Below are 25257 nucleotides of genomic sequence, written 5' to 3' on the forward strand. Positions count from 1 at the left end.
GCACTCCATCAGCAGCCTCAGCTATTGTGCCACAGCATTGAACTCCTATAATAGGTTTTGAAAGTAGGATATCTGTGAGTTTTAACTTTGTTATTTTTCAAGATAGTTTGGTTATTTGGGGTTCCTTGAAATTCCATATGAATCTTCAGATGGATTTTTCTGCTGCTAATAAAGAAAGCTGCTGGGATTGTGATAAGAACTGTGCTGAATTATAAATGATTTTGGGTGGTACTGGCAACTTAACAATGTTAAGTATTTCAATATATGAACACAGAGTATCTTTCCATTTATCCATGCCTTCTTTAATTATTTTCATCAATGTTTTTTTTACTTTTCAGTTTTAAAGTGTTTTGCCTTGTTAAAATTTATTCCCAGTTATTTAATTATTTCTGATGCTGTTGTTTTAATTAATCATCTTTTTAAACATGCACAGAGTACGTTAGCCTAAACTTTAGCAAAATCATGCAACACTAAGTTTTTTAAACTAAAACATTGAATATCTGATGTACATACACAGAAGGAGCTTTACAACATGATGAGAGCAAATACATAAGACAATATCCACAATGTCCACAAATCCTTGCCGGCTCTTTATCCTCCCAGTGCCACAACTGACTGGGAGCTGCACTTGCTGCCACTATCCAGCCGCTACCCAGCACCCCAGGGGAAGATCAAAATTCAGAGTCCCAGTACCACTTCCACCAAATGTGTATTGCTTTTGCACCAGTATATAGTCAAGCAATAGTACATTCAGCCATCATATACTGAGTCCCACTGAGAAGTGTGAGATTTGGATTAAGGCAGGGAAGGGAGGGAGAAGAGTCTGGGACTGTCCTTTTAGCTGATGTGCCCAGAGGAAGCTTCGAAACATAGTGGAGAAACACAGAAAGACCGGTGTTGAGGGTTCCCCGAAGAGAAAGGACGATTCCAAAATCTATGCATAATCTTGTCACCTTTCATGAATATCAGAGACCAGAGAGCTTTAAAGAAGGAGTGAGGAGGACGTGATAGGAGGTTGACTATGACAGATAATGTGGGTGGAAGGGGCATACAGAATCCTGCAGGCCCATATAAAACATTGGCTTTAGTCCTGAGTGAAATGAGCAGACTGCAATGTTCTACTTCTGTTTTGTGTGTGTTTCTGTTTTCCCAGCATCCACTTGGAGGGGGGGCGGCTAAAGATCTACTTCTGGTTTACAAGGACCTCTGCAGTTGTGTGTAGACTAACCTGAAAACAGACCCAGGAGAGATGCAAGGAGAAGCTGAGGAAGTCTCTACAGTAACTCCCTCAGGGATGGAGCCTGGTAGCAGAAGGAATGCCACAAAGTGGTGCAACCCGGGACATGGGGATGGAATGGCTATGGATGTGACAGAGGACATTCAAGGACAACTCTGAGGTCCAGATTGCTGCAACAGGAAGGGTGGAGTTACCAGTTATCATCATGGGGAGAACTTTAAGAAAGTCAGCTTTCAGGAAATGCAAAAAGCTCAAATTTGGATCTTCAGTTTGAACTATTATTAGGTGGAATTATATAAAATGAGCAATATTTCAATCATCCTAACCTACAGAATTGCAAATTGCACACACTTCAATTGAACAGACATCCAGCAGAAAACAGTGAGCATGCACTTGGATGGCCATAGGGGAGGTACAGATGGGTGACAGCAACACACAGATAGTACTTAAAGGAAGACAGCAAAGTTGAAAGGTGGAAAAGGACAAGCACTGTGTCCTGAAATGTTCCAGACCCAAGAATCAGGAGGAACTAGCTAAGGAAATAGGAAGAAACCTGAGATAGAGCAGAGAGAGTGAGAACGTGGGTGCCAAGGGGAGGGTGGTGGTGTTTAAGGGAAAGACCCAGTGACTCATCACGTGTTTCACTTAACTCAACATGAGGACTGGGGGAGGGGCATTGTGGGGCAGCAGGTTCAAAGCCACCATGTGAGCAACCAGGAGCCCAACGCCCAGCACCAGTTTGAGTCCCAGCTGTCCTGCTTTGGATCCAAATCCCTGCTAACCAGTGTTCTTCTACAGAAACATTCATCTGTGAAAGCACAGAGGCAGAGCAGGCAGATAAAATTAGCCGGCAAAGCAGGAGACAGGACAGAGAGATGAGGCTACAAATGCAGCAGCGGCTATAAGGACAGTCCACGGGATTTCAGCTCCAGGTGTGGAAGGAGTCAGGACCAGATGCTGCTAGTTTCAGTGAAAGGATGGGATGGGATTTTTAAAAGTCACTAACTCTGCATTATAGAGGATAACAGAGGGCCCTGGCTACAGTCAATGGCGAGAGCATATAAGAGTCCCAGGCCCGCCAGGCCTCACAGATAGCAGAAGGAGTCACAGCGCCCAAGTACCTGAAACTCTGGAGTCCCTTTCAACAAAGTCCTCTTCGCCCCACGATTCCTAAACTCCTGGAACCCGCTTGACTCAAGTCACTTTCCCCAACACTGCCCATTTGCAGGTACAAGTACTTCATACTGATTGGTTAGGTGATATTGATTGACGCCAGGGCAGCCCAATGAGCGGCATGCTAATGCAACGACCATCTTCAGTGCTCTTTTTTTTAAAGATTTATTTTATTTGAAAGAGTTACAGAGAGATGTAGAGACAGAGAGAGGTGTTCCACGAGCTGGTTCACTCCCCAGATGGCCGCAAAGCCGGAGCTGTGCTGATCCAAAGCCAGGAGATTCTTCTGGGTCTCCCACATGGGTGCAGTGGCCCAAGCACATGTGCCATCCTCCACTGCCCTCCCGGGGAACAGCAGAGAGCTGGATTGGAAGAGGATCAGCCAGGACTAGAACAGGCGCCCATATGGGATGCCGGCACTACAGGCCAGGGCGTTAACTCGCTTCTCCTCAGCTGAGGCCAGGCAAGCTGGGGCACCACCCAGCTCGGACACCACCAGAGGCCCAGCCAAGAGCCCGCGCTCCTCGCGCCTCCCCCCTGACTCCTCTCCTTCTCTACTCCTGGTGCTCCCAGTGTTCTCCCTGCATAGAATGCTCGAGGGTTGCGGACCGAACTCGGAAGCCCCAAGCAGGTCTTTCCAGCCACCTCCACGCCAATCCACCCTCTGCCAGCAGAACACCCCGACGCCGCGCCCCCCTAACCTCCCAGCCAGGACTACCCACGTGCGCCCCCATGGGAGACACCCTCAGCCTCCCAGCCTGGTCTTTCCTAACACCACAAAACAGCATTCCCGTGGGCACCCGCGGATTTCTGGCGGCGCAGCTGGGAACACCGGATACCCAGGCCAAAAGCCAATCTGCAGGCCACAGGCCCGGGGGCCGGGAAAGGCTACGAGCGAGGCCCGGAAGCAGGGCCCGTGGCAAAGATACAGCTCCTGCTCGCTGCCTGAGCCCCTCAACTGCTACATGAGACAGGGTCACCGGTCTGCAACTTCAGCTTCCAAGAATTCTCTGAAGGTGATTGCAGACAATACCTAGGGCCCTTGTCCCAAGACTCCTACTCAGTGGCTCTGAGGCGGGCCAAGGAATCTGTATTTCCGGGGCTGTTGGCGCCAAGCCTCAGGCTTCTGCTTGCGATGCCTGCACCCCTCTCCCAGTGTGCCGGGTTGTCTCCCCTAGCCCCCGGTACGCTGCCTCGGACCTAGCTTCCTGCTACTGGACCCGGGAAAGCAGCAGGTGACGGCCTCTGACGCCCACTGGGGGACCAAGATGGAGTTCCGCGTTCCCACCTTTTGCCCTGCCCAGGCCTGGCTGTCCCAGCCATTTAGGGAATTAAGCAGCAGCTGGAAATTTCTCTCTCACTCAGCGTTTCAAATAAATCTCTTTTTTAAGTCAATGGATGTGGAATTAAGTTTATGTTTTTAAATGTGTGTATCCCATGAACCCGCAAAAGGTTGCCAATGGACCAAGTGACAGACCACTAACTTAAACGTCCACCCGGAGATGTTCGATTTTTGCAAAGGAATACTAGGTAGCCCTTACAAATAAATGTTATAAAAAGAAAAGGGAGATGAGTAACATGCATGTGATTTGGTTTTAAGTGCACAAAATATTTTGAATGGTAAGAAGTCACAGTGGTTATCTCCAAGGTGACGACTTAATAAAATCAGAGACGACAAGAAAGAGTTTGTAGTCCTCAGGAACCATTTGTAAAAATTACCTATCCTGGAAGCCATGTGGGGTTTCTTCCCCTTCTAGCACGGAAGGCGGTTTGAGCCACACCTTCCCTTACACAAGCTCCATGCAGGCTGCTTTCCAACTCACTCGGAGCGCTGACGCTAAAATGTTGCGGCTTCCGGGCGCTGGCAACGCCACCCCTGCAACCACTCCCCTGCTCCCAGCAAGCTACTTCATAACTTCTACATGCTCACCACCCGCAACTTGGGCTAAAGGCTCATATACCTAAGAGTTACCACTTAGGTCAAACAGGACAAGAAATCGCTACACGGGGTGAGCGCGTTCCAACCCCTACCTTCCCAACACCCTGAGGGTCCACACCAGTCATTGACACCTTAGGCGAAACACAGGCCTAAGAATCTCACCTGAAATAAAAAAAAAATTTAAAAAAAAAAAAAAACATGAATAAAAATGGCGCCCAGGGTACTTCCGGGTCAGCGTTGTCACCTGGGATTCCTGGTTTTGCAATCCACTCACGTGACCTTAACATTACGCAGTTCTCAACGTGAGAAAGCTCGAGAACTGACAAGCCCAGGAATGGCACGGGGACCCGCCCCCTACGGTTCCCGCACACTGACCAACCAACCACAGCCCTGGATAGTCGTCAGCTGCCCGCCTCAGGGCGGAGCCTCAAGGAGCAGGTAGTGGGATCTACAGCCACTTCGGTTCCCACAGCCTCGCTCGCCACGCGATTGGTCGTCCATTCTGCATCCGAGTCCGTACGTGGAAGGCTGAAGACTTCAAGACTCCCGGCCGAGCCCCGAAGCTGGACTGCAGACCACCAGACAGCCCCAAGCTGCCTCCCCGTCCGCCCCAGGCCGGCTGCCCATCCCCGGGGCCTGACAGCGCCCTCAGGACCTCGAAGAACCCTCTGCCCGGCCCCGGAGCGCAGCCCGCAGTGCCGTGGCCATGAGGGGCGTCCGGCCCCGCAGCCCCAGCGCCTGCCCTGAGCGCGCGGGGCCCCCGCCGCCCGGAGCCCCCGGAGCCCTCCGCCCTGCCAAGCGCCGCCGAGTGCAGGAGCCCGCGGCCGCCGAGCCCCGGCCCCAGCCCGGCCTCCCGGCCCCGCCCGCGCCCCCGCCTGCCGCCGCGCCGCTCACCTCCATCGTGGTCCTGGCCGCCGGCTGCGCCCTGCAGGTGCCGCTGGACCACGTCGACCTGCTGCTGGAGCCCGCGCCCACGTCGGTCCTCAGCGTGTCTCTGCCCGGCCACACGCTGCTGCTGGTCCCCGAGGGCCTCCTGGAGGCCGCCGGCCAGGGCCCCTCGCCGGGCGGCCTGGCGCTGCCCGCTGTCCTGGACGCCGCGGCCGAGGACGTCGTGCTGCAGCAGGGATTCGTGTGCGCAGCCCCCACGGAGATGGCCGGCCAGGGAGAGGCCTCCGAAGACCACGCCGACCCCGAGCTGCTCCTGGCGATCCGCGGGGAGCCTGCAGCCGGCTGGGCCGCGGGGCTCTGCCTGGGCGCTGCAAGGGGCTCCAGCCGCGGCTCGGGCTTCGACCTGGACTTCGAGCTGTGGCGGCCGCTGCCCGGCTCTGCGCTCCAGCCTCTGCCTCCGTCTCCCAGTCCAGGGTCCCCAGAGCCTCCGGGGCGTCCGCAGCGCCCTCCTCGGCCCGCCTGCAAGGCCCGGAGACGCCTGTTCCAGGAATGAAGGACCTGCCCCTGCAGCCCCTCGCCACGCAGCTGACGTCCAGGTGAGGGGCTTCTGAGAGCCCTTCTGGGTGCCCTGCTGTGTGTCCCCAAGAGGAGACAAAGGGCACAGAGAGGGAGGCCCTTTGGCTGTAGACGGCCTTGCACCATTCTCCAGGGCTGTTGGCTCAGCAAGTCTGGGAGAAGGACCAGCTCCTCACACACCCAAGGACAATGCTGCCTGCAGCGCAGCCGCCCTGAGACCTCAGGTTCTGCTTGGGCCCTGCTCTGCGCAGAAGGCACCCAGGCACTGTCATGGCCCTTATGTTGGCTTGGAGCCTCAGCTCAGCACTTTGGAAAACGCCAGCCCGCCCCCAGCACCCTACCACTGGACCCCTCGTCTCCCACATTGGAATGATGACGGACTCTGTTTCCTTCGGGCCCCTAACTCTGCAAGTTCTTGGCAAACTTCTGACCGTGGAGTCTTCCTGATGCTGGCCCTAGTCGCTTTCGGGGGGTCTGGAAAACAGTTATACGTGGACCAAACAAAGCAATGGGCACCTTGACTTGGTTAGCAGTAGTTAGGTTTGGGAGTTAGGTTTGTGCACCCCCACCCCAAATGCCAACTGTTTCCCATTCATTGCTTCCTGTCTATGTTTAAGATAATGCCCCATGCTAGTTCAAAGTTCCCAATTCTGTTTTGTGTTGTTCTAGGATCCCAAGTATATGTTGACCGTTGTTACTAATGTATAGAAATAATGTGTTTCTTCTATTGATCTGACATCCAACAGAATTATTGAATTTCTGTAGTGTTTCTTTGGTAGATTCTTCTCTTTCTTAGTTTTTTAGACTGGATTGTATTTGAAATCCAGGTTGAACTGTATAATTGATAGCAATATTCCTGTCTTAAGCCTCGTGTTAATGCTTTGGAATTTCACCATAGAGCGTGATCTTTACTGGACGTGATTGTCAACAACCCTTGTCCGAGTGAAGAAATTAGCTTAAACTCTTTTTGCCCAAGAAAACAGGTTGATTCTGTGCTCATTTTCTGTTTTCCGGCTATGTGACTAAACAGCCTTTGTCAGATTATTTCAAGGTTGGCATTTAATTGTGAATGTATATCAAGTAGGTGTGTGGAGCCTTGGGTCCATTTCTGTGTGTGGAACCCTGGCACAAGAGGAAACCAAACCAGCATGGAGCTTCAGGGATTTTGAAGGAAATGAGCTTCAGGGATGAAATGACTGTAGCATCACCTTCAGATTGTAAATATTAAGAAATGGTTTTCTCATTGCACTAACGTGACTGTCGTTTGGTTTTGAATCGATTCCTGTGGCAATTTGGACTGTTTACACTTCTAGCCACTGAGTATCTTCACATGTCAGCGATTCCATTTTCTATGAATGATTCTACTTCTAGTCTTGATTGTTTGGGGTTTAATTTTTGTTTGTGTGCTGGGTTAATGTTTTAGACAGCATTGCTAATTTTTCATGTCCATTCTTTTGCCAAGCTTGTATTATATTTCATGAAAAATAAATTACTACTGAAAAACAAGATGTTATTTTTTCTGACCATTCTTTATATTTAGATTTACTGACATACGTTATCAGTGTCTTTGCCCACTTTCTGTACTTGCATTTCGTGGCTTCATTTCCTCTGTATCTCTTTTCCTACCGAGGTGTGCTTTCTAAGAATTCTTTCAGCTATGGCCTGTGTGGCAAATCTTAGTTTTGTGTATCTGCACATATTTCAATTACACCTTCAAACTATTATGTCTAGGTTTCAGCTGGGTTTGAAGTTCTCAAATACTGCCTACACTCCCTCACTCCTTTCAAGATATTCCTGTATTCCTTTCCCTGCCGTTCTAGTAGTGCAAGTTCGAAGTCTGCCATGGCTTCTGACTTTTCCTTGTATGAGATGTGGCTGTTGGCTTTCTTGACTTTGATGTTCTACAGTTTAGTCGGATGTGTTCAGTGTTAGAAAAGCTGTCTTGAGAGAGTGGCAAGATGGCGGAATAGCAAGGGAGCACACTGATAGTCCGGGAAGAGAAAGTTTAATAAACATGGAGATACTGCAGGTTCAAGGAAGAGTAGGTGGGAGAAACAGCAGAGGAAACTCTTCCAGAACTAGTGATTTCAGTGGTAGAGCATAGGAGCCCAAGTTCGCGACACCAGCAGCAGAATCAACACACCAGCGCTGGAACGGGAGGTGAGCCGAAACTCAGTAGTCCGAGACACCAGCGAGAAAGCAGAAAGAGGAGACTAGAGGGAATGAGGTTTGAAACCCCATGGGGAAAAGTTTGCCAGGCTAACTAGAGAGAGAGGGAAAAAAAAAGTGACCGATACAGACACGAGTTTCTCTCTCTCTGCTCACTTCTCAAAGGCAAGCAATACAAAGAACAGGCGCCATTTTGGACATACGTCATAAGCAGGGCGACATCAGGTCTGCACCAGCCCTGAGCCTAGCAGAAACACCTGACTCTGGGGGGGTGAAATAACAGGAGATTGGGATCTAACTTGGCAACCCAGTGGGAGACTGCAGGAGAATTGGAGCCAACACTGAGGGCAGCAGAGATTCCCTGTGTGGTCCTTGGGAAAGAGCTTCTGATCTCTGGCTCCTGTGGGTATATCATTCCCTTGCTAACTACCTCCAATTACATTCAGCTGTGTGGAATTACTTCCCTTTTGAATCAAAAAAAACAGAGAGAGATTTACCATGCCTAATCTGGGAGTGTCACCATTGACACACCCTCAACCCTGAGGAGCCAAACAGAGCTCTCAGGCCACACCCATCTCAAGCCTCTAAGGAGACAGTCCACTTAACAAGAAAAAACAGCACAGTGAAGAAACCAAATATCTCCAACATGCCAAACAACAAGTGCTAAAACCAAGGTAACAAGAACAAGGAAGACACTATGACACCCCCAAATGAAAAAGACACCCCAATTCAAGATTATGAAGATGATGAGATAGATGAAAGGCAAGAAGCAAATCTCAAAAAATTGATATGAACATTAAGCTCTCAAAAACAAATTCTTAAACTACAGAAATCCTTAAAAGACAAATAGAAAAATCTCTTGCAAAAAAATGAAATATTAAGGAGGAATCAAAATGAAATGAAACAACTAGTAGAACAAGAAACTGTGATAGTGATGAGAAATCATAATGAAATGAAAAATTCAATAGATCAAATGACAATCACATTAGAGAGCCTTAAAAACAGAATGGGTGAAGCAGAAGAGAGAATATCAGACTTAGAAGACAGAGCACAGGAAAGGAAACAGGCAAACCAAAGAAAAGAAGAGGAAATTAGAAATCTAAAAAATATTGTTGGGAATCTACAGGATACTATTTAAAAACCCAACATTCGGGTTCTAGGAGTTCCCGAAGGCATGGAGAGGGAGAAAGGATTAGAAAGCCTTTTTAGTGAGATACTAGCAGAAAATTTCCCAGGTTTGGAGAAGGACAGAGGCATCATAGTACAGGAAGCTTATAGAACCCCTAATAAACATGACCAAAAGAGATCCTCACCACGACATGTTGTAATCAAACTCACCACAGTGAAACATAAAGAAAGGCTTTTAAATGTGCAAGGGAGAAACGTCAGATTACTCTCAGAGGATCTCCAATTAGACTCACAGCAGACTTCTCATCAGAAACCCTACAAGCTCAAGGGAATGGCGAGACATAGCCCAGGTACTAAGAGAGAAAAACTGCCAGCCCAGAATATTATGTCCTGCAAAGCTCTCATTTGTGAATGAAGGTGAACTAAAGACTTTTCATAGCAAACAGAAACTGAAAGAATTTGTTGCCACTCGTCCTGCCCTGCAAAAAGATGCTTAAAGATGTGTTACACACAGAAACACAGAAACATGGTCACCAATATGAAAGAAGGTAAAGGAAGGAAACCTCACAGCAAAAGATCACAGGAAGCTCAATTTCTCTTTGACATAGAATTAAAATCTGATTCTCTGTTAAAGCAATGTGTTCAAGTAATCTATTATGTTCTCTTGATGTCTGTTACATTCTAATTGTTCAAAAACAGCTGAATTCTTATTAAGAGCTATGGGTTATTTAAATATGTGCTTATTTTTAAAGATTTGAATAATCACCTTGTAACAATGATCAAATTTGGTCTATGTTATGTCATGATTTTAAAGAATCTTATTTCAAACAGATATTTTGGATTTTGAGCCTTCTTGGTGTTCTTGACAGGCATTCAAAAAATCAAAGTTCCAAACAATCTGGACTCTAAAATTTCCAGTAAATCCTGGACTTTGGTTTTTCCAGTTTGGGCCCAACTGAAAAAATCGAAGGACCTATGTCTCTCATCTTATAGAGACACCAACTAATCAGTCTATTTGGATTATATTAGAAGTACTGTCAAGATGTGATGTGGTACTAAATTTTAAGTTTCTATAATGGAAAATGCTCTTAATACAAATGTTTGAGAATTCAAAAGTCTAATGATCTTGTGTTACTAGACATGATAGTTATCTTAATGAGAAAGCCCCAGAGGCCTAAAGGGTTAAATGCTTGTAAAATCCTACAGGTGCTTTCAAAAATACTGTGAAGTAAGCAAGTGCCTCTTGTTGTTTGATGAGTTTATAATTTTAAACATGGCGACTTAAAGTCTTTTGTCATCCACAATTATATATGATTTGCTGCTCATAAAACTAAAGTGTTGTTGGTTCTGTGTTTAGCTGTCATTCTAGAAGTTCCTATGGACTTTTTCCAGCCACTTTTATTGTATTCAGTACTTTGGGATGGCTCTGTAAACAGATGAAGCCAATAATGTATTAACAGTACCAACCGAGAGAAAGTATGGTTAACTAGGGTTACTAAAAACAAAAAGCAATTCAAATCAATTGGCAATCTACAAAAAGAGTTAAAGATCTTAAAAGCTATTATTAAAATTGCTATATTGGTCTATTATGTTATGTTATATGTGTGTACATATTTTATGTCTACATGGAAAAATTTTATTAAGAATTTTATTTTAATTGACTTATAGATAAGTTTGTCCATAAATTTAAGCTGCTAAAATTAATCAAAGATACATTTTAATCCATGTGACCTGAATCTCTGCATCATATGTTTTATACTTGTTGGTAGAATGAAACTAAAAACATTTTATATGGTTGTGCTTAAGTTTACTGGTTAAACAAAATACACCATGTTAGATATTTAAGAGGTGTTTTCAAATACATGATTCTTAAAATTTATAGAAGGCATTGGACCTGCTGGTAAATGTTTTCTTACGTTGTTATCTAATGGCTGAAACGGTTTGCTAAGTATTCATGTGATATTGCTATTGTCAGCAAGCGATCTAGGACTTGCTCCCTCATTTCTCTATTCTAAGCCCAACTTGTTCTTTCATTTCTCTATTCTCCTCAAGGTAGGAAACTAATTCTATTATGAAGGAATCTGTAGGACGCACAATTTAATCTTTGGACCTTATAAAAGAGATGACTAACATTTTTCTGTAATAGCATAGCCAAAATAAGAGCTTAAATTATAATCTCATAGCTAGATTTACTTCGCCATCAATGAAGTAAACAGTAAGTAGAAAGATCCTCCCTTTCAGACCAAAGGGAAAGAAAGTTTTAAAGTGAGAATATAATTTTCCTCATGGGCATTGTCTACCTTAGAAAAACTACTACAGAACATGCCTGTGACTATAGACTTGTAGTTCAGGCCACCGAAGATTAGAGATGGGACTTGGGCACTCCCTTGACTTGCATCCTCTGGTCTGCTTTAACAAAAACCAGGGGGAAAAGAAAGCTAGGCATCAGAAGCAATGGGTGGCAGGCCTATTAATGGCTGATCTGTACAGTGATCTGCCCTCAAGCAGACCCAACAGGCCAGTCCACTGCAGTGGCTTTCAATGTGGTAAGCCTGGGCTTCAGCAGAAGTCAGCTTGTGAAGAGCCCTGGCAGCTCTGCCAAGAGTTGGATCACTGGAAATGGACCTGCCCTGGAGTCGAAGGATGCCCAGGTCAGAGCCACAGATCTTATTGGCTCTAAGCTGAAAAGCCCTTCACACAGCCCAGCTTCCAAAGTGAACACTGCAGCTGAGGGAACGGCCAAGCAGGGTCAGCAACATTGAAGGCAGAACTTAAATTTCTTGTTAGAGATGCCACCTGCCTTTACCTAGCCAGCTAGGTAAATGAAAGTCCCAGGCCAGCTAGGTAATGAAAGTCAACAGAGTGCCTTCCCCTAGGAGGTTCACACCTCCCTTAGGGTGTACCACATGTGAAGAGATAGACAGCTCTGGGCCTCTTAACTTATAAGGCCTAAAGCCCAACAGATTATTACCAGGCCCCTTCTGTCAGGTTCTATTTGCCTCTCAATCAGAAAACTTAATTGTAGCTTAGACAGCACCTTTCTTAGCTCCTCTAATAATGACTCTGTCCTTTGTTCTAGACCCTGTCTAGCACACTTGGGCCTTATTCCTTCATAATCATAACCTCTACTCTACTTCCCATGGCTCTACTCTCAACCTGTGTGTACTGATGGTCCTCTTCCCCACTTAATGCTGTATAATTGTTCAGACCTGGTTAATGCCACTCTTAGGATCATTGGTTACTATCCTCACCCTGTCTTTTATGACCTTGTCTAAATATGATCAGAGTCAGCAAACTTGGAAGGCTTCCATAGCCTTGGCAACTCATGACAAGAGCATAGGGTGGTTACTGGCACCATAAACTAGAGTGTCAATTTATTGGGTCAACAACAGGAGTCACTGTGCACTTGCTCCTCATGTGGGATCCCTGTCCTTAATGTGCTATACATTTTGATTTAATGCTATAACTAGTACTCAAACAGTATGTTTCACCTTGTGTTTCTATGTGGGTGCAAACTATGGAAATCTTTCCTTAATATATACTAAATTGATCTTCTGTATAGAAAGAGAATTGAAAATGAATCTTGATGTGAATGGAAGGGGAGAGGGAGCGGGAGAGGGGAGGGTTGCGGGTGGGAGGGAAGTTATGGGAGGGGGAAGCCATTGTAATCCATAAGCTGTACATTGGAAATTTATATTCATTAAATAAAAGTTAAAAAATAAAATCATAAAAAAAAGAAAAGGTGTCTGCTGCAACCAGTGACCATTCACATCTCGAGAACTAAGCCTTTCAAATTTCAATTTAAAAAAAGAGTCAGTTTCTCTTGTACACTGAACTCCTCTCCAATCTCCAGAACTGCTGAGAGAACAAGTGATGCTATCCCATCAAAGCCCCGCCATGTCTCTCAGTACCCATATGATACTTTATACCCTTTATCATACTATTTTCCTCCAATTAGCTGATGCTATCATTGCCCGTTTTCAAAATTCGACTTATTTTCTTTATTAGGCAGCATTGTGTAACATACTATGTTTCCCATTTCTCAAGACTTCAAATTAATTGGGTCCCTTTACATACCTGCTCACTTTGTCTATATCCTGAGGAGTAGTTTCTTGGAAAAATTTCACTAATGTGCCAGCGCCGCGGCTCAACAGGCTAATCCTCCACCTTGTGGCACCGGCACACCGGGTTCTAGTCCCGGTCGGGGCACCGATCCTGACCCGGTTGCCCCTCTTCCAGGCCAGCTCTCTGCTGTGGCCAGGGAGTGCAGTGGAGGATGGCCCAAGTCCTTGGGCCCTGCACCCCATGGGAGACCAGGAGAAGCACCTGACTCCTGCCATTGGATGAGCGTGGTGCGCCGGCTGCAGCGCACCTACCGCGGCGGCCATTGGAGGGTGAACCAACGGCAAAAGAAGACCTTTCTCTCTGTCTCTCTCTCTCTCTCACTGTCCACTCTGCCTGTAAAAAAAAATTTCACTAATGCATTTATATCATGTGGTGCCACCAATGAGCTGCCTTGCAAGTACTGAAGCTCATCGGAGTGAAAAGTAGAGCCAGATGTTTATTTGTTTATTGATTTAGTTTTTATTTGTATATTTTTATTTCACAGGGAGAGAGAGAGAGAGAGAGAGAGAGAGAGAGAGAGAAAGGTATTCCTTGCATTGGTTTCTTTATTTTTTACCATTCTTCCTTTCCAAAATCAGGGGCTAATCACTGATTTAATATAATGACCTGTTGGATTGACTCCAGATTCACTCTTTGAAGATTTATGTATTTATTGAACACAGAGTGCAAGATTTTATTGTCAGGCTTGCCATTGTGGCACAGAGGGTTACACCACTGCTTGAGAAACCTGCATCTCATATGAGTGCAGGTTCAAGTCCTGGCTGCTCCACTTCCAATCCAGTGCCCTGCTAAAGCATCTGGGAAAGCAATAGAAGATGGCTCAAGTGCTTGGGCCCCTGCACCTATGTGGGAGACCTGCATGGAGTTCCAGGATCCTGGGTTCAATCTGGCCTAGCCTTGGCAGCTGTGCCCATTTGGGTGAGTGAATCTCTCTCTCTGCTTCTCTCTGCTTCTCTCTCTCTCTCTCTCTCTCTCTCTCTCTCTCTCACTCTCTGTCTCTCTCTCACTCTCACTCTCTTTTTTTTACTTTAAAAAAATTATTTATTTATTTTATTTGAAAGACAGAGTTACAGAGAGGCAGAGAGAGAGACAGGGAGAGAAAGGTCTTCCATCCTCTGGTTCACACCCCAGATGGCTGCAATGGCTGGAGCTGCACCAATCCGAAGCCAGGAGCCAGGAGTTTCTTCCATGTCTCCCATGGGAATGCAGGGGCCCAACCACTTGGGCCATCTTCTACTGCTTTCCCAGGCCATAGCAGAGAGCTGGAGCAGAAGTGGAGCAGCTGGGACTCACACTGGCACCCATATGGGATGCGGACACTGCAGGCGGTGGCTTTACCTGATAAGCCACAGCGCCAGCCCCAAAACATACTTTGAAATTGAAGTATTAATATTTTTCTCTATTCCTTTTTTTAAGTCTAGATGATTAAAAGAACAATGTCATTCTCTTATTCGTAGGGTTTTGTGATTTCCATGGTGTAAGTGATCCTATCATGGCTACTTTTAAGCAACTAAATGACTTCGCTGGACATGGAGTTGGAGAAAGATATATATCACGGGCCGGAGCTGTGGTGCAGTGGGTTAACACCCTGGCCTGAAGCACCAGCATCCCATATGGATGCCGGTTCTAGTCCCGGCTGCTCCACTACTTTTTTTTTTTTTTTGACAGGCAGAGTGGACAGTGAGAGAGAGAGAGAGACAGAGAGAAAGGTCTTCCTTTTTGCCTTTGGTTCACCCTCCAATGGCCACCGCGGTAGCGCGCTGCGGCCGGCACACCGCGCTGTTCCGATGGCAGGAGCCAGGTGCTTCTCCTGGTCTCCCATGGGGTGCAGGGCCCAAGCACTTGGGCCATCCTCCACTGCACTCTCTGGCCACAGCAGAGAGCTGGCCTGGAAGAGGGGGAACCGGGACAGGATCGGTGCCCCGACCGGGACTAGAACCCGGTGTGCCGGCACCGCAAGGCAGAGGATTAGCCTAGTGAGCCGCGGCGCCGGACTCCACTTCTTTTTTATTTTTTATTTTTTTAATTTCATAAATGTGAATTTACAAAGTGCAACTTTTGTATTGTTGGGCTTTCCCCCCCACCTCACTCCCTCCCGTGGCCCTCCCCTCTCCCTCTCCCATCCCACTCTTTATCGAGTTTCATTTTCAATTACCTTCATATACTGAAGATCAACTTAGTATATACTAAGCAAGGATTTCAACAGGCGGCATTCACACAACCACACAAGGTATAGGGTATTGTTCTACTAGTTGCGTTTATAAGTTTCATAGTAAAACATATTAAGGACAGAGATCCTACATGGGGAGCATGTACCCAGTGACTCCCGTGGTTGATTTAACAATTGGCACTCTTATTTGTGACGTCAGCAATCACCCGAGACTCTTGCTATGAGCTGTCTAGGCTATGGAAGTCCCTTGAGTTCACCGACTCTGAACTTGTTTAGTCAAGGCCGTGTCACAGTGGAGGTTCCTTCCTCCCTTCAGAGAAAGGCGCCTCTCTCCTTGATGGCCTGTTCCTTCTGCTGGGGTCTTGTTCACCATGGTTTTTCATTTAGATTGTTTTTTGCCATCGTGTCATGGCTTTCCATGCCTGTGTCTCTCACTCTCACTCTCTGTCTCTATCTCCCTCAGTTTGTGGGGGGGTGGGGTGGGTGGGGGGGTGGGTGGGTATGTCTCCCTCTCTGTAACTCTTTCCAATAAACAGAAAAATCAAACTTTCAAAAAGAGATGTGACTGCCTTCATGATACAGCAGAAGGTGAAGCACAGGGCTGGATCACTCAGCCCTTTCTCTCCTTACCAGCCCCAGTTGAAACCACCTGCATTTTTCTCTCTCTCTCCCTCTCTCTTTAAATAAATAATGCATTTGAAAGGCAGAGTTATGCGAGGCAGAGAGAGAGAGAGAGAGAGAGGTCTTCCCTCTGCTGGTTCACTCCCTAAATGTCACAATGGCCAGAGCTGTGCCAATCCAAAGCCAGGAGCTACTTCCGGGTCTCCCACGTGGGTGCAGAGACCCAAGGATTTGAGCCATCCTCTACTGTTTTCTGACACTCTTAAATCTACAGCTGGATGCACCACACTCGAACCTCAGAACGATCTCTGTGACTGTAACCTTTTCCCTGGAAAATCTGCTTGATAGACCCAGCACAACTACTCTGTTTCCTGTCACAACAGCGCTTTCCCTGGGAACACAGAATCCTCATCCTTCTTGTGGGGCTGGCACGTGCCACACTTCCTACAGAAGGCACGGCAGGTTTCAAGCATGTCCGCCGTGTTTGCTGGAGCACTGTCACCGTGGACAGCCCTTTGAAGGTTTAGAAGAGATCCTAACATTGCTTAAGGCTACTCGTTTGCCATAATGAGCTGCTTCACCTTACATATAATATCCTCCTGAATGGGCTCCAACCATTAGAGGAGCAGCCTTGCCATGAAGTGGGAGTGCCTCTTAAAGTTCCTTTTTCACTTTTTTTAAGATTTATTTATTTGAAAAGCAAAGTTACACAGAGGGAGAGGTGCACACCCACACCTACACACACAGAGAGAGAGAAAGAGAGAGAGAGAGAGAGAGAGAGAGAGAGGTCTTTCATTCTTTCATGCACTGGTTCACTCCCCACATGGCCACGATGGCTGGAGCCAGGGCAATCTGAAGCTAGGAGCCAGGTGCCTCTTCTTGGTCTCCCACGTGGGTGCAGGGGCCTAAGGACTTGAGCCATCTTCTACTGCTTTACCATGGCCCTGCCATGGTTGCTGTGGTCATTTGGGGGAGTGAACCAGCAGAAAGAAGATCTCTCTCTAGCTTAACTCTCTCTGACATTCTACCTTTCCAATAAACAAATAGATGTATATCTATTGAATTGATTGCATTGTTTCATCAATGAATAATTTTGTAACAGTCTTGACCTTCAGGACAAATATATCACACAGGGTTCACCTAAGTATTTCAACAGCACTTTCCATCTTTGAAACGAAATGTGTTTTCCCCATTTACTCCTGAAATAAAATGATTTGCATGCATTACAGGAATTTCCCGTGGGATTTGGATGCGTTGGTTTGGGGGCGGGGTGGGGTGTATCTTTGTGAGTTGAGGTTTCGTCAGATTCTTGGAAGTCACAGGAAAGCATTGGTTCCAAGGTGAAGCCATCTTGGAAATTCGATTACCGCTCTGTCATTTCTTTTCTAAGACTTTCTCCCAGTCCCCCGCACCCTGCAGACTCATCGAAGTCTTTCCCGCACACTGACCTAACCCACCATCAGAGCCCGGATCTTGGTCGTACCCAGGATTCCGCTTCGGGGCGGAGGCTCCAGGGGGCGGAGTCTGGCGGGACATTTTGCGACTTGGAACACGGTTGGTGGAGCACAGCACATCCGGAGCGCTAGCAGGAAGGCCGAAGGTTCCAATGTGCGAGGCCCGACCCCGAGGTGGGCGCTGCTCCTGCAAAGCCAGACTGCAGCCCAGCCGTCCATCCGCCGCAGGCCGCCTGCCCTGTCCCCGGGGCCTGACAGCGCCCGCAGGACCGCGAAGCCCGCGCCCCTCGCACCCTCTGCCCGGCCCCGGAGCGCAGCCCGCAGCGCCGTGGCCATGAGCGGCGTCCGGCCCCGCAGCCCCAGCGCCTGCCCTGAGCCCGCGGGGCCCCCGCCGCCCGGAGCACCCGGAGCCCCCGGAGCCCCCGGAGCGCCCGGAGCCCCTGGCCCTGCCAAGCGCCGCCGAGTGCAGGAGCCCGCGGCCGCCGAGCCCCGGCCCCAGCCCGGCCTCCCGGCCCCGCCCGCGCCCCTGCCCGCCGCCGCACCGCTCACCTCCGTCGTGGTCCTGGCCGCCGGCTGCGCCCTGCAGGTGCCGCTGGACCACGTCGACCTGCTGCTGGAGCCCGAGCCCACGTCGGTCCTCAGCGTGTCTCTGCCCGGCCACACGCTGCTGCTGGTCCCCGAGGGCCTCCTGGAGGCCGCCGGCCAGGGCCCCTCGCCGGGCGGCCTGGCGCTGCCCGCTGTCCTGGACGCCGCGGCCGAGGACGTCGTGCTGCAGCAGGGATTCGTGTGCGCAGCCCCCACGGAGATGGCCGGCCAGGGAGAGGCCTCGGAAGACCACGCCGACCCCGAGCTGCTCCTGGCGTTCCGCGGGGAGCCTGCAGCCGGCTGGGCCGCGGGGCTCTGCCTGGGCGCTGCAAGGGGCTCCAGCCGCGGCTCGGGCTTCGACCTGGACTTCGAGCTGTGGCGGCCGCTGCCCGGCTCTGCGCTCCAGCCTCTGCCTCCGTCTCCCAGTCCAGGGTCCCCGGAGCCTCCGGGGCGTCCGCAGCGCCCTCCTCGGCCAGCCTGCAAGGCCCGGAGACGCCTGTTCCAGGAATGAAGGACCTGCCCCTGCAGCCCCTCGCCACGCAGCTGACGTCCAGGTGAGGGGCTTCTGAGAGCCCTTCTGGGTGCCCGGCTGTGTGTCCACAAGGGGAGACAAAGGGCGCAGAGAGGGACACCCTTTGGCTGTAGACGGCCTTGCACCATTCTCCAGGGCTGTTGGCTCAGCAAGTCTGGGAGAAGGACCAGCTCCTCACACACCCAAGGACAATGCTGCCTGCAGCGCAGCCGCCCTGAGACCTCAGGTTCTGCTTGGGCCCTGCTCTGCGCAGAAGGCACCCAGGCACTGTCATGGCCCTCACGTTGGCTTGGAGCCTCAGCTCAGCACTTTGGAAAACGCCAGCCCGCCCCCAGCACCCTACCACTGGACCCCTCGTCTCCCACATTGGAATGATGACGGACTCTGTTTTCTTCGGGCCCGAGACTCTGCAAGTTCTTGGCAAACGTCTGACCGTGGACTCTTCCTGCTGCTGGCCCTAGTCCCTTTCAGGGGTTCTGGAAAATAGTTGTACGTGGACCAAACAAAGCACTGGGCACCCTGTCCACGTACCCCCATTTTGTTCATGACCTGGTTAGCAAGTAGTTAGGTTTGGGAGTTAGGTTTGTCTACCACCCTGAATACCAACTCTTTCCCATTCATTTCTTCCCTTTTTTAAGATATTGCCCTGTGCTAGTAAAATGTTCCAATTCTAAGTCTGTTTTGTGTTGTTCTAGGATCCTGAGTGTTTGTTGCATATTGTTGCTAATGTATAGAATCAATTTGTTTCTAACATGGATCTGGCATTCGAGAGAGTTATTGAATTGCTGTAGTGTTTCATTGGTAGATTCTCTTGGTTGATTATGACAATAATATTTACTCTTTAGCCGATATTTTTTTTCTTAATTTTTTATTCTGGATTTCATTTGAAATCCAAATGGAACTAATAATTGATAGCAATATTCCTGTCTTAAGCCTCGTGTTAATGCTTTGGAACTTCACCATAGAGTGTGATCTTTACTGGACGTGATTGTCAACAAGCTTTGTCCTACAGAAGAAATTAGTTTAAACTCCTTTTTGCTCGAGAAAAAACGATAGATTTCTATGTTCATTTTTCAGCTATCTGACTACATGAATTTGTCAGATTATTTTCAAGGTTGGCATTTAATTGTGAATGTATATCAAATAGGTCTGTGGAGGCTTGGGGCCATGTCTGTGTGTGGAATCTTTGCACAAGAGGAAACAAAGCAAGCGTGGTGCATCAGGGATGAAATGTCTGTAGCATCACCTTCAGATTGTAAATACTAAGAAATGGTTTTCTCATTGCACTAACGTGACTGTGGTTTGGTTTTGAATCGATTCCTGTGGCAATTTGGACTGTTTACACTTCTAGCCACTGAGTATCTTCACATGTCAGCGATTCCATTTTCTATGAATGATTCTACTTCTAGTCTTGATTGTTTGGGGTTTTAATTTTTGTTTGTGTGCTGGGTTAATGTTTTAGACAGCATTGCTAATTTTTCATGTCCATTCTTTTGCCAAGTTTGTATTATAGTTCATGAAAAATAAATTACTACTGAAAAACAAGATGTTATTTTTTCTGACCATTCTTTATATTTAGATTTACTAACATATGTTATCAGTGTCTTTGCCCACTTTCTGTACTTGCATTTCGTGGCTTCATTTCCTCTGTATCTCTTTTCCTACCGAGGTGTGCTTTCTAAGAATTGTTTCAGCTATGGCCTGTGTGGCAAATCTTAGTTTTGTGTATCTGCACATATTTCAATCACACCTTCAAGCTAGCATGTGTTAGGTTTCAGCTGGGTTTGAAGTTCTCAAATACTGCCTACACTCCCTCACTCCTTTCAAGATACTCCTGTGTTCCTTTCCCTGCCGTTCTAGTAGTGCATGTTCGAAGTCTGCCATGGCTGCTGTCTTTTCCTTGTATGAGATGAGGCTGTTGGCGTTCTTGATTTTGATGTTCCACAGTTTAGTCAGATGTGTTCAGTGTTCGAAAAGCTGTCTGCTGCAACCTGTGACCTTTCACATCTCGAGAACTAAGCCTTTCAAGTTTCATTTTAAATAAAGAGTCAGTTTCCTCTGTACATTTTAGCTCCTCTCCAATCTCCAGAACTGCTGAGTGAACAAGCGATGCTATCCATTCAAAGCCCACCCAACATGTTGTTCTGTACCCTTCATCTTAATATGCTATCACTGCCTGTTTTCAAAATTCTGGGTTTTTTTTATAAGTTTGATAGCAAGGGTCGGCATCATGACTCACCAGGTCAAGTGGTGGTTTGGGACAATGCATCCTATTTTGCTGTCACTTGGAGTCCCAGCTATGCCACTTCTTTTTATTTTTTATTTTATTTCATTTTTTTGACAGGCTGAGTTAATGTGAGAGAGAGAGACAGAAAAAAAGGTCTTCTTTTTCCATTGGTTCACCCCCCAATGGCTGCTAAGGCCGGCAAGCTGCGCCCATCCGAAGTCAGGAGCTAGGTGCTTCCTCCTGGTCTCACATGTGGGTGTAGGATTCAACTGCCTAGGCCATCTTCTGCTGCACTCCCGGGCCACAAGCAGAGAGCTGGACTGCAAGAGATGCAACTGGGACAGAATCCGGCACCCGGACCAGGACTAGAACCCGGGGTGCCGGCTCCACAGGTGGAGGATTAGCCTAGTGAGCCATGGCACCGGCCTCTGCTTATGTTCTTTATAAGACAGCATTTGTGGTGCTCATGGACTTTGCCACTCAGAAATCACAGCTGTCATCCTCAAGCAATCGCCTGAGGACACCAGTTTCCAGTGTCAGTGAGGTAGTAATGCTGGGGTGGACCACCCGTTGGCCCACCCATCAGCTCTGCTTGTAGTATCATTTGGCTTAGTATACACCCGGGGATGTGGGATGCCAGCCTGCAGAAGGGACAGCTGCGAATTTACAAGCACTCTCCCCATGGCAGGATTAGACTGGTTTGATTTGCGCATCTCTTACATATTGCATATTTGGCTTCTTGAAAGATTCGTTGGTGGGAGCTGCTGCAGTGCCATAGCAGGTAAAGCTGCCACCTGTGGTGCAAGCATCCCATATGGGTGCTGGTTCAATCTCCGGGCTACTCTTCTGATCCTGCTCTCTACTCTGGCCTGGGCAGCAGAAGATGCCTCAGGTGCTTGGGCCCCTGCACCTTTGTGAGAGACCCAGAAGAAGCTCTTGGCTCCTGTCTTTGGTTTGCCCCAGCCCCATTTATTACAGCCATGGGAGATTGAACCAGCGATGGGAGACCTTTCTCTCTGTCTTTCCCTTTCTCTGTCTGTAACTCTACCTCTCAAGAAATACATAAATAAATCTTTTTAAATTGCACCAAAAAAATTTTAAAAAGATTCTTTGTCAAAAGCTAATGAGCACTGGGCAAACAACAAGCTAGATTCATTTCCCCATTAAATCGTGCATCCTGGTCCTACATCCAGATCTTCTCTGCCCCTTACCCTTCCAGCCTCTCTTCCCACACCTCTGATGGCTCCTTCCTCCCATCCTCCCTGCTCTTGTCCTCTACTCTCTCCACCAACTCCCCCAAGAATCTACAATGGCAGTTACCTTGAAAGGTTCATTCCCTTATGTACCAGGTATTTAGGCAACTGTTGTAGAATTTAAACTTTGCACTGAAGATTAATTAAGAATAGCAAGTCTCCCTATTCCAGACAAGACCACCAAATATTCATGGATGAGATTAGAGAATTCCTTTGGGTACATATGATCTAGGATTACCTGACACTTCAACTCATCCACATACTGGACAGAATCACAGGTGCTAAATCCTGGATGGCAAAAGTGGACTGGACTTACTCTACAAGAAACCTACAACACCTTTCTCTCCATAAACCTGGGGCTCAACAACAGTCTGAAAAGTCTCCTAAAATTCATACCAAGACCATTTTCAATAACAATGCAAATGCTTCTGTTAATATATTTAGTGTTGCTGCCTTTGCTTTGGCTCTCCCCAGGATAAACATATGACACTGATGGTACTTCCTTTTTTGAAAATATTTATGTATTTTTTTGAAAGCCAGAGTTACACAGAGCAAGATGGAGATCTTCCATCCTCTGATTCACTCCCCAGATGGCTGCAACAGGCATGACTGAGCCAGACCAAAGCAGGAGCTTCTTCCGGATCCCTCATGGGTGCAGGGGCCCAAGGACTTGCACCATTCTCTGCTGCTTTTCCAAGCACATTAATAGGAAGCTTGATCAGAAGTGCAATAGGCGGAACTTACACCAGGGCCCATATAGGAAGCAGCATCCCAGGCGTTAGCTTAATCCACAGTGCTACATCGTCATTCCCCATGGCTGCTATGTCAAATACCCCCTTGTATTAAGTTCTCACATTATAGTTATGGGACATCCTAATTTCTATCAGAGATCTAGGAAGTCTCCCCCTAAAAATGATTGTTGACTTCCCCCAGGCTTTCCAGAAAACAGGCATCAAGTTTTAGAAGGTAAGTTCCAACTCTGCCACATTATACTGTATGACCTGTTTGAGGGAAAAGCATTCTCTCCTAACAGACTAAAGATCATCCTGACATAGTCTATACCCTTCACAAGAGACAACTGCGAATATTTCTGGGTTTACCTGGCTATTGCAGACAGCAGTGGCTAGTGTTTATTTGAGACAAAAATGCCTCCTTTGAATTAACGGTCCAGAGACAGTCCAGGTGAAACAGATCTTCTGTAACCTGAAGGGAGCTGCTCTGTGGCCTCTTTCTCTACACACCCTGACCACATGGAACTCTTGTGTCTTTTTTTGCATAAACTATTGAGACAAGTCCTTGAGTTTTTCTCTCTTTTTAAAAATTAATTTCCATCTTACTTGAAAGGCAGAGCAGTGCAGGGAGAGAAAGGACCAGAGAGAGAAATAGATTGCTGACTTGCTGGTTCACTCCACAAATGACCACAGCAGCCACTACTGAACCAGGCCAAATAGGGATCCAGGAACTCCATCAGGGTTTTCCACTGGGGAGACAAGGAGGGAAGCACTTGAGCCATCATCTGCTGCTTCCCAGGATGCATTAGCAGAAAGCTGGAGGGTCCTGTGCTGTGGTGCAGTGCGTTAAGCCGTCATCTGCAGAGCCAGCATCCCACTCATATGGGCGCCAGTTCAAGACCCGGTTGCTCCACTTCTGATACTTCTCCCTGCTGATGCACCTGGAAAAGCAGTGGGAGATGGCCCAAGTCCTTGTGCCCCTGTACCCATGTGGGGTACCAGGAAGAAACCCCTGCCTCTTGGATTTGGCCTGGTCTAGCCTTCAATATTGAGGCCATTTGGGAAGTGAACCTTCTCTCTCTAACTATGCATTTCAAATAAATAAGTAAATATTAAACAACAACAACAACAAACCAGGAAACTGGACTGGAAGCAGAGGTCCCAGGACTCAGACCAGCACTCTGAGAGGGGATGTAGACCCCCCTGTGGGGACATAACCCACTGAGTACAATGCCCACCTAAATCAGCTTGTTGATAACTGTGAAAACACATTGCTAGGAAAACTGGAACTAAGATGGCCTCAGTAGGTGAATGGAAAAACAAACTATGGTACAACCATGCAATGGAATATTGCTTGGTCAAAAAAGCTTGACTGATGAAGCCATGAAAAGATTCAGAGAAGCCTCAGTTACCAGGTAAAAGAAGCCGGTCTGAGAAGACTAAACGCTGTATGTTTCCTACTCTATGACATTCTGGAAAGGGGCAAATCTAAAGATACAACTTTGAAAAAATGATAGCCAGGGATTAAGAAGAAGGGGAATGAGGAATAGGTGGAGCATGGAGGATTTTTAGAGTGGTGAAACTATTCTACTTAAATGGTAGGCACAGAATATTGTGCCTTTGTTGAAAGCCATGGAACCCTACAACACAGAGTGAACACAGTGTAACAACAGACGTAATTAACAATGTATCACTATTGGTTTCTTAATGGTTACACCTTATAGATTGTAATGCAAGACGTCACAGTGGGGAAACTGAGCTGAAAAACTCTGTGCCATCTGCCCAATTTTCTGTAAACCCAAAACTGTCCTAATTAAGTTAATTTTAATGGTAAGAGAGAAAAATAGATGCTTTAGAGAACTTCAGGGATAGGATTTTTAAAAAATGTGCTTCTACCAAGAGAACCAGCTGATACCCTCACAGCAGAAAGGAAATGGGGACTGCTTGATGTGCAGTATGTGAGGACTGTGTTAAAAGAAACCAGTTCGGGAGCAGGTGCTCTGGCACAGTGGGTTAAAGCCAGTGGTTCGACTCCCGGCTGATCCACTTCTGAACCAGCTCCATGCTAATACGCCTGGGAAGGCAACAGAAAATGTCCTAAATACTTAGACTCCTAGCACTCGTGGTGGAGACCTGGATGGAGTTTCAGGCTCCAGATTTGAGCCTGACATCAGACTATATTGTAGCAATTTGGGGAGTGAAAACAATGGATGGATTCACACTCTGTCTCGCTCTCTCTCTCTCTCTCTCTCTCTCTCTCTGCCTTTGAATAAAGAATCTTATAAAAATAAAAATATGTTCAAACAAATTCCTAAATCATTCAAATGGCATGCTGATGAGGCTTAGGGTGCCCTTTTAATAAAACCAAGAACTAGTTTTTCTAGCCTCTCACTTCTACTGCCCTAAACTCTAAACTCAATACAGTAGTGTTGCTTACCATGCATCCCAC

General features: G+C 47.4%; 2 protein-coding genes across 2 annotated transcripts; both read left to right on the forward strand.

Annotated features, from left to right (window-relative positions):
• The first annotated feature begins 5055 nt into the window (after positions 1 to 5055).
• On the forward strand, positions 5056 to 5790 carry LOC133751914 (proline-rich protein 23A-like). Its single transcript, XM_062182137.1, has one exon. The coding sequence runs from the start codon at positions 5056 to 5058 to the stop codon at positions 5788 to 5790; it is 735 nt and encodes a 244-aa protein (XP_062038121.1).
• A 12120-nt stretch (positions 5791 to 17910) lies between these two features.
• LOC133751922 (proline-rich protein 23A-like) lies at positions 17911 to 18576 on the forward strand (the record flags this gene model as incomplete). Its single annotated transcript, XM_062182149.1, has 1 exon — positions 17911 to 18576. A coding segment is annotated over one exon (666 nt), but the record flags the coding sequence as incomplete, so codon positions are not given.
• Between the last annotated feature and the right edge of the window lie 6681 nt (positions 18577 to 25257).

Source organism: Lepus europaeus, chromosome 2 (genome assembly GCF_033115175.1).
Source record: "Lepus europaeus isolate LE1 chromosome 2, mLepTim1.pri, whole genome shotgun sequence".
NCBI classification, from domain to species: Eukaryota; Metazoa; Chordata; class Mammalia; order Lagomorpha; family Leporidae; genus Lepus; species Lepus europaeus.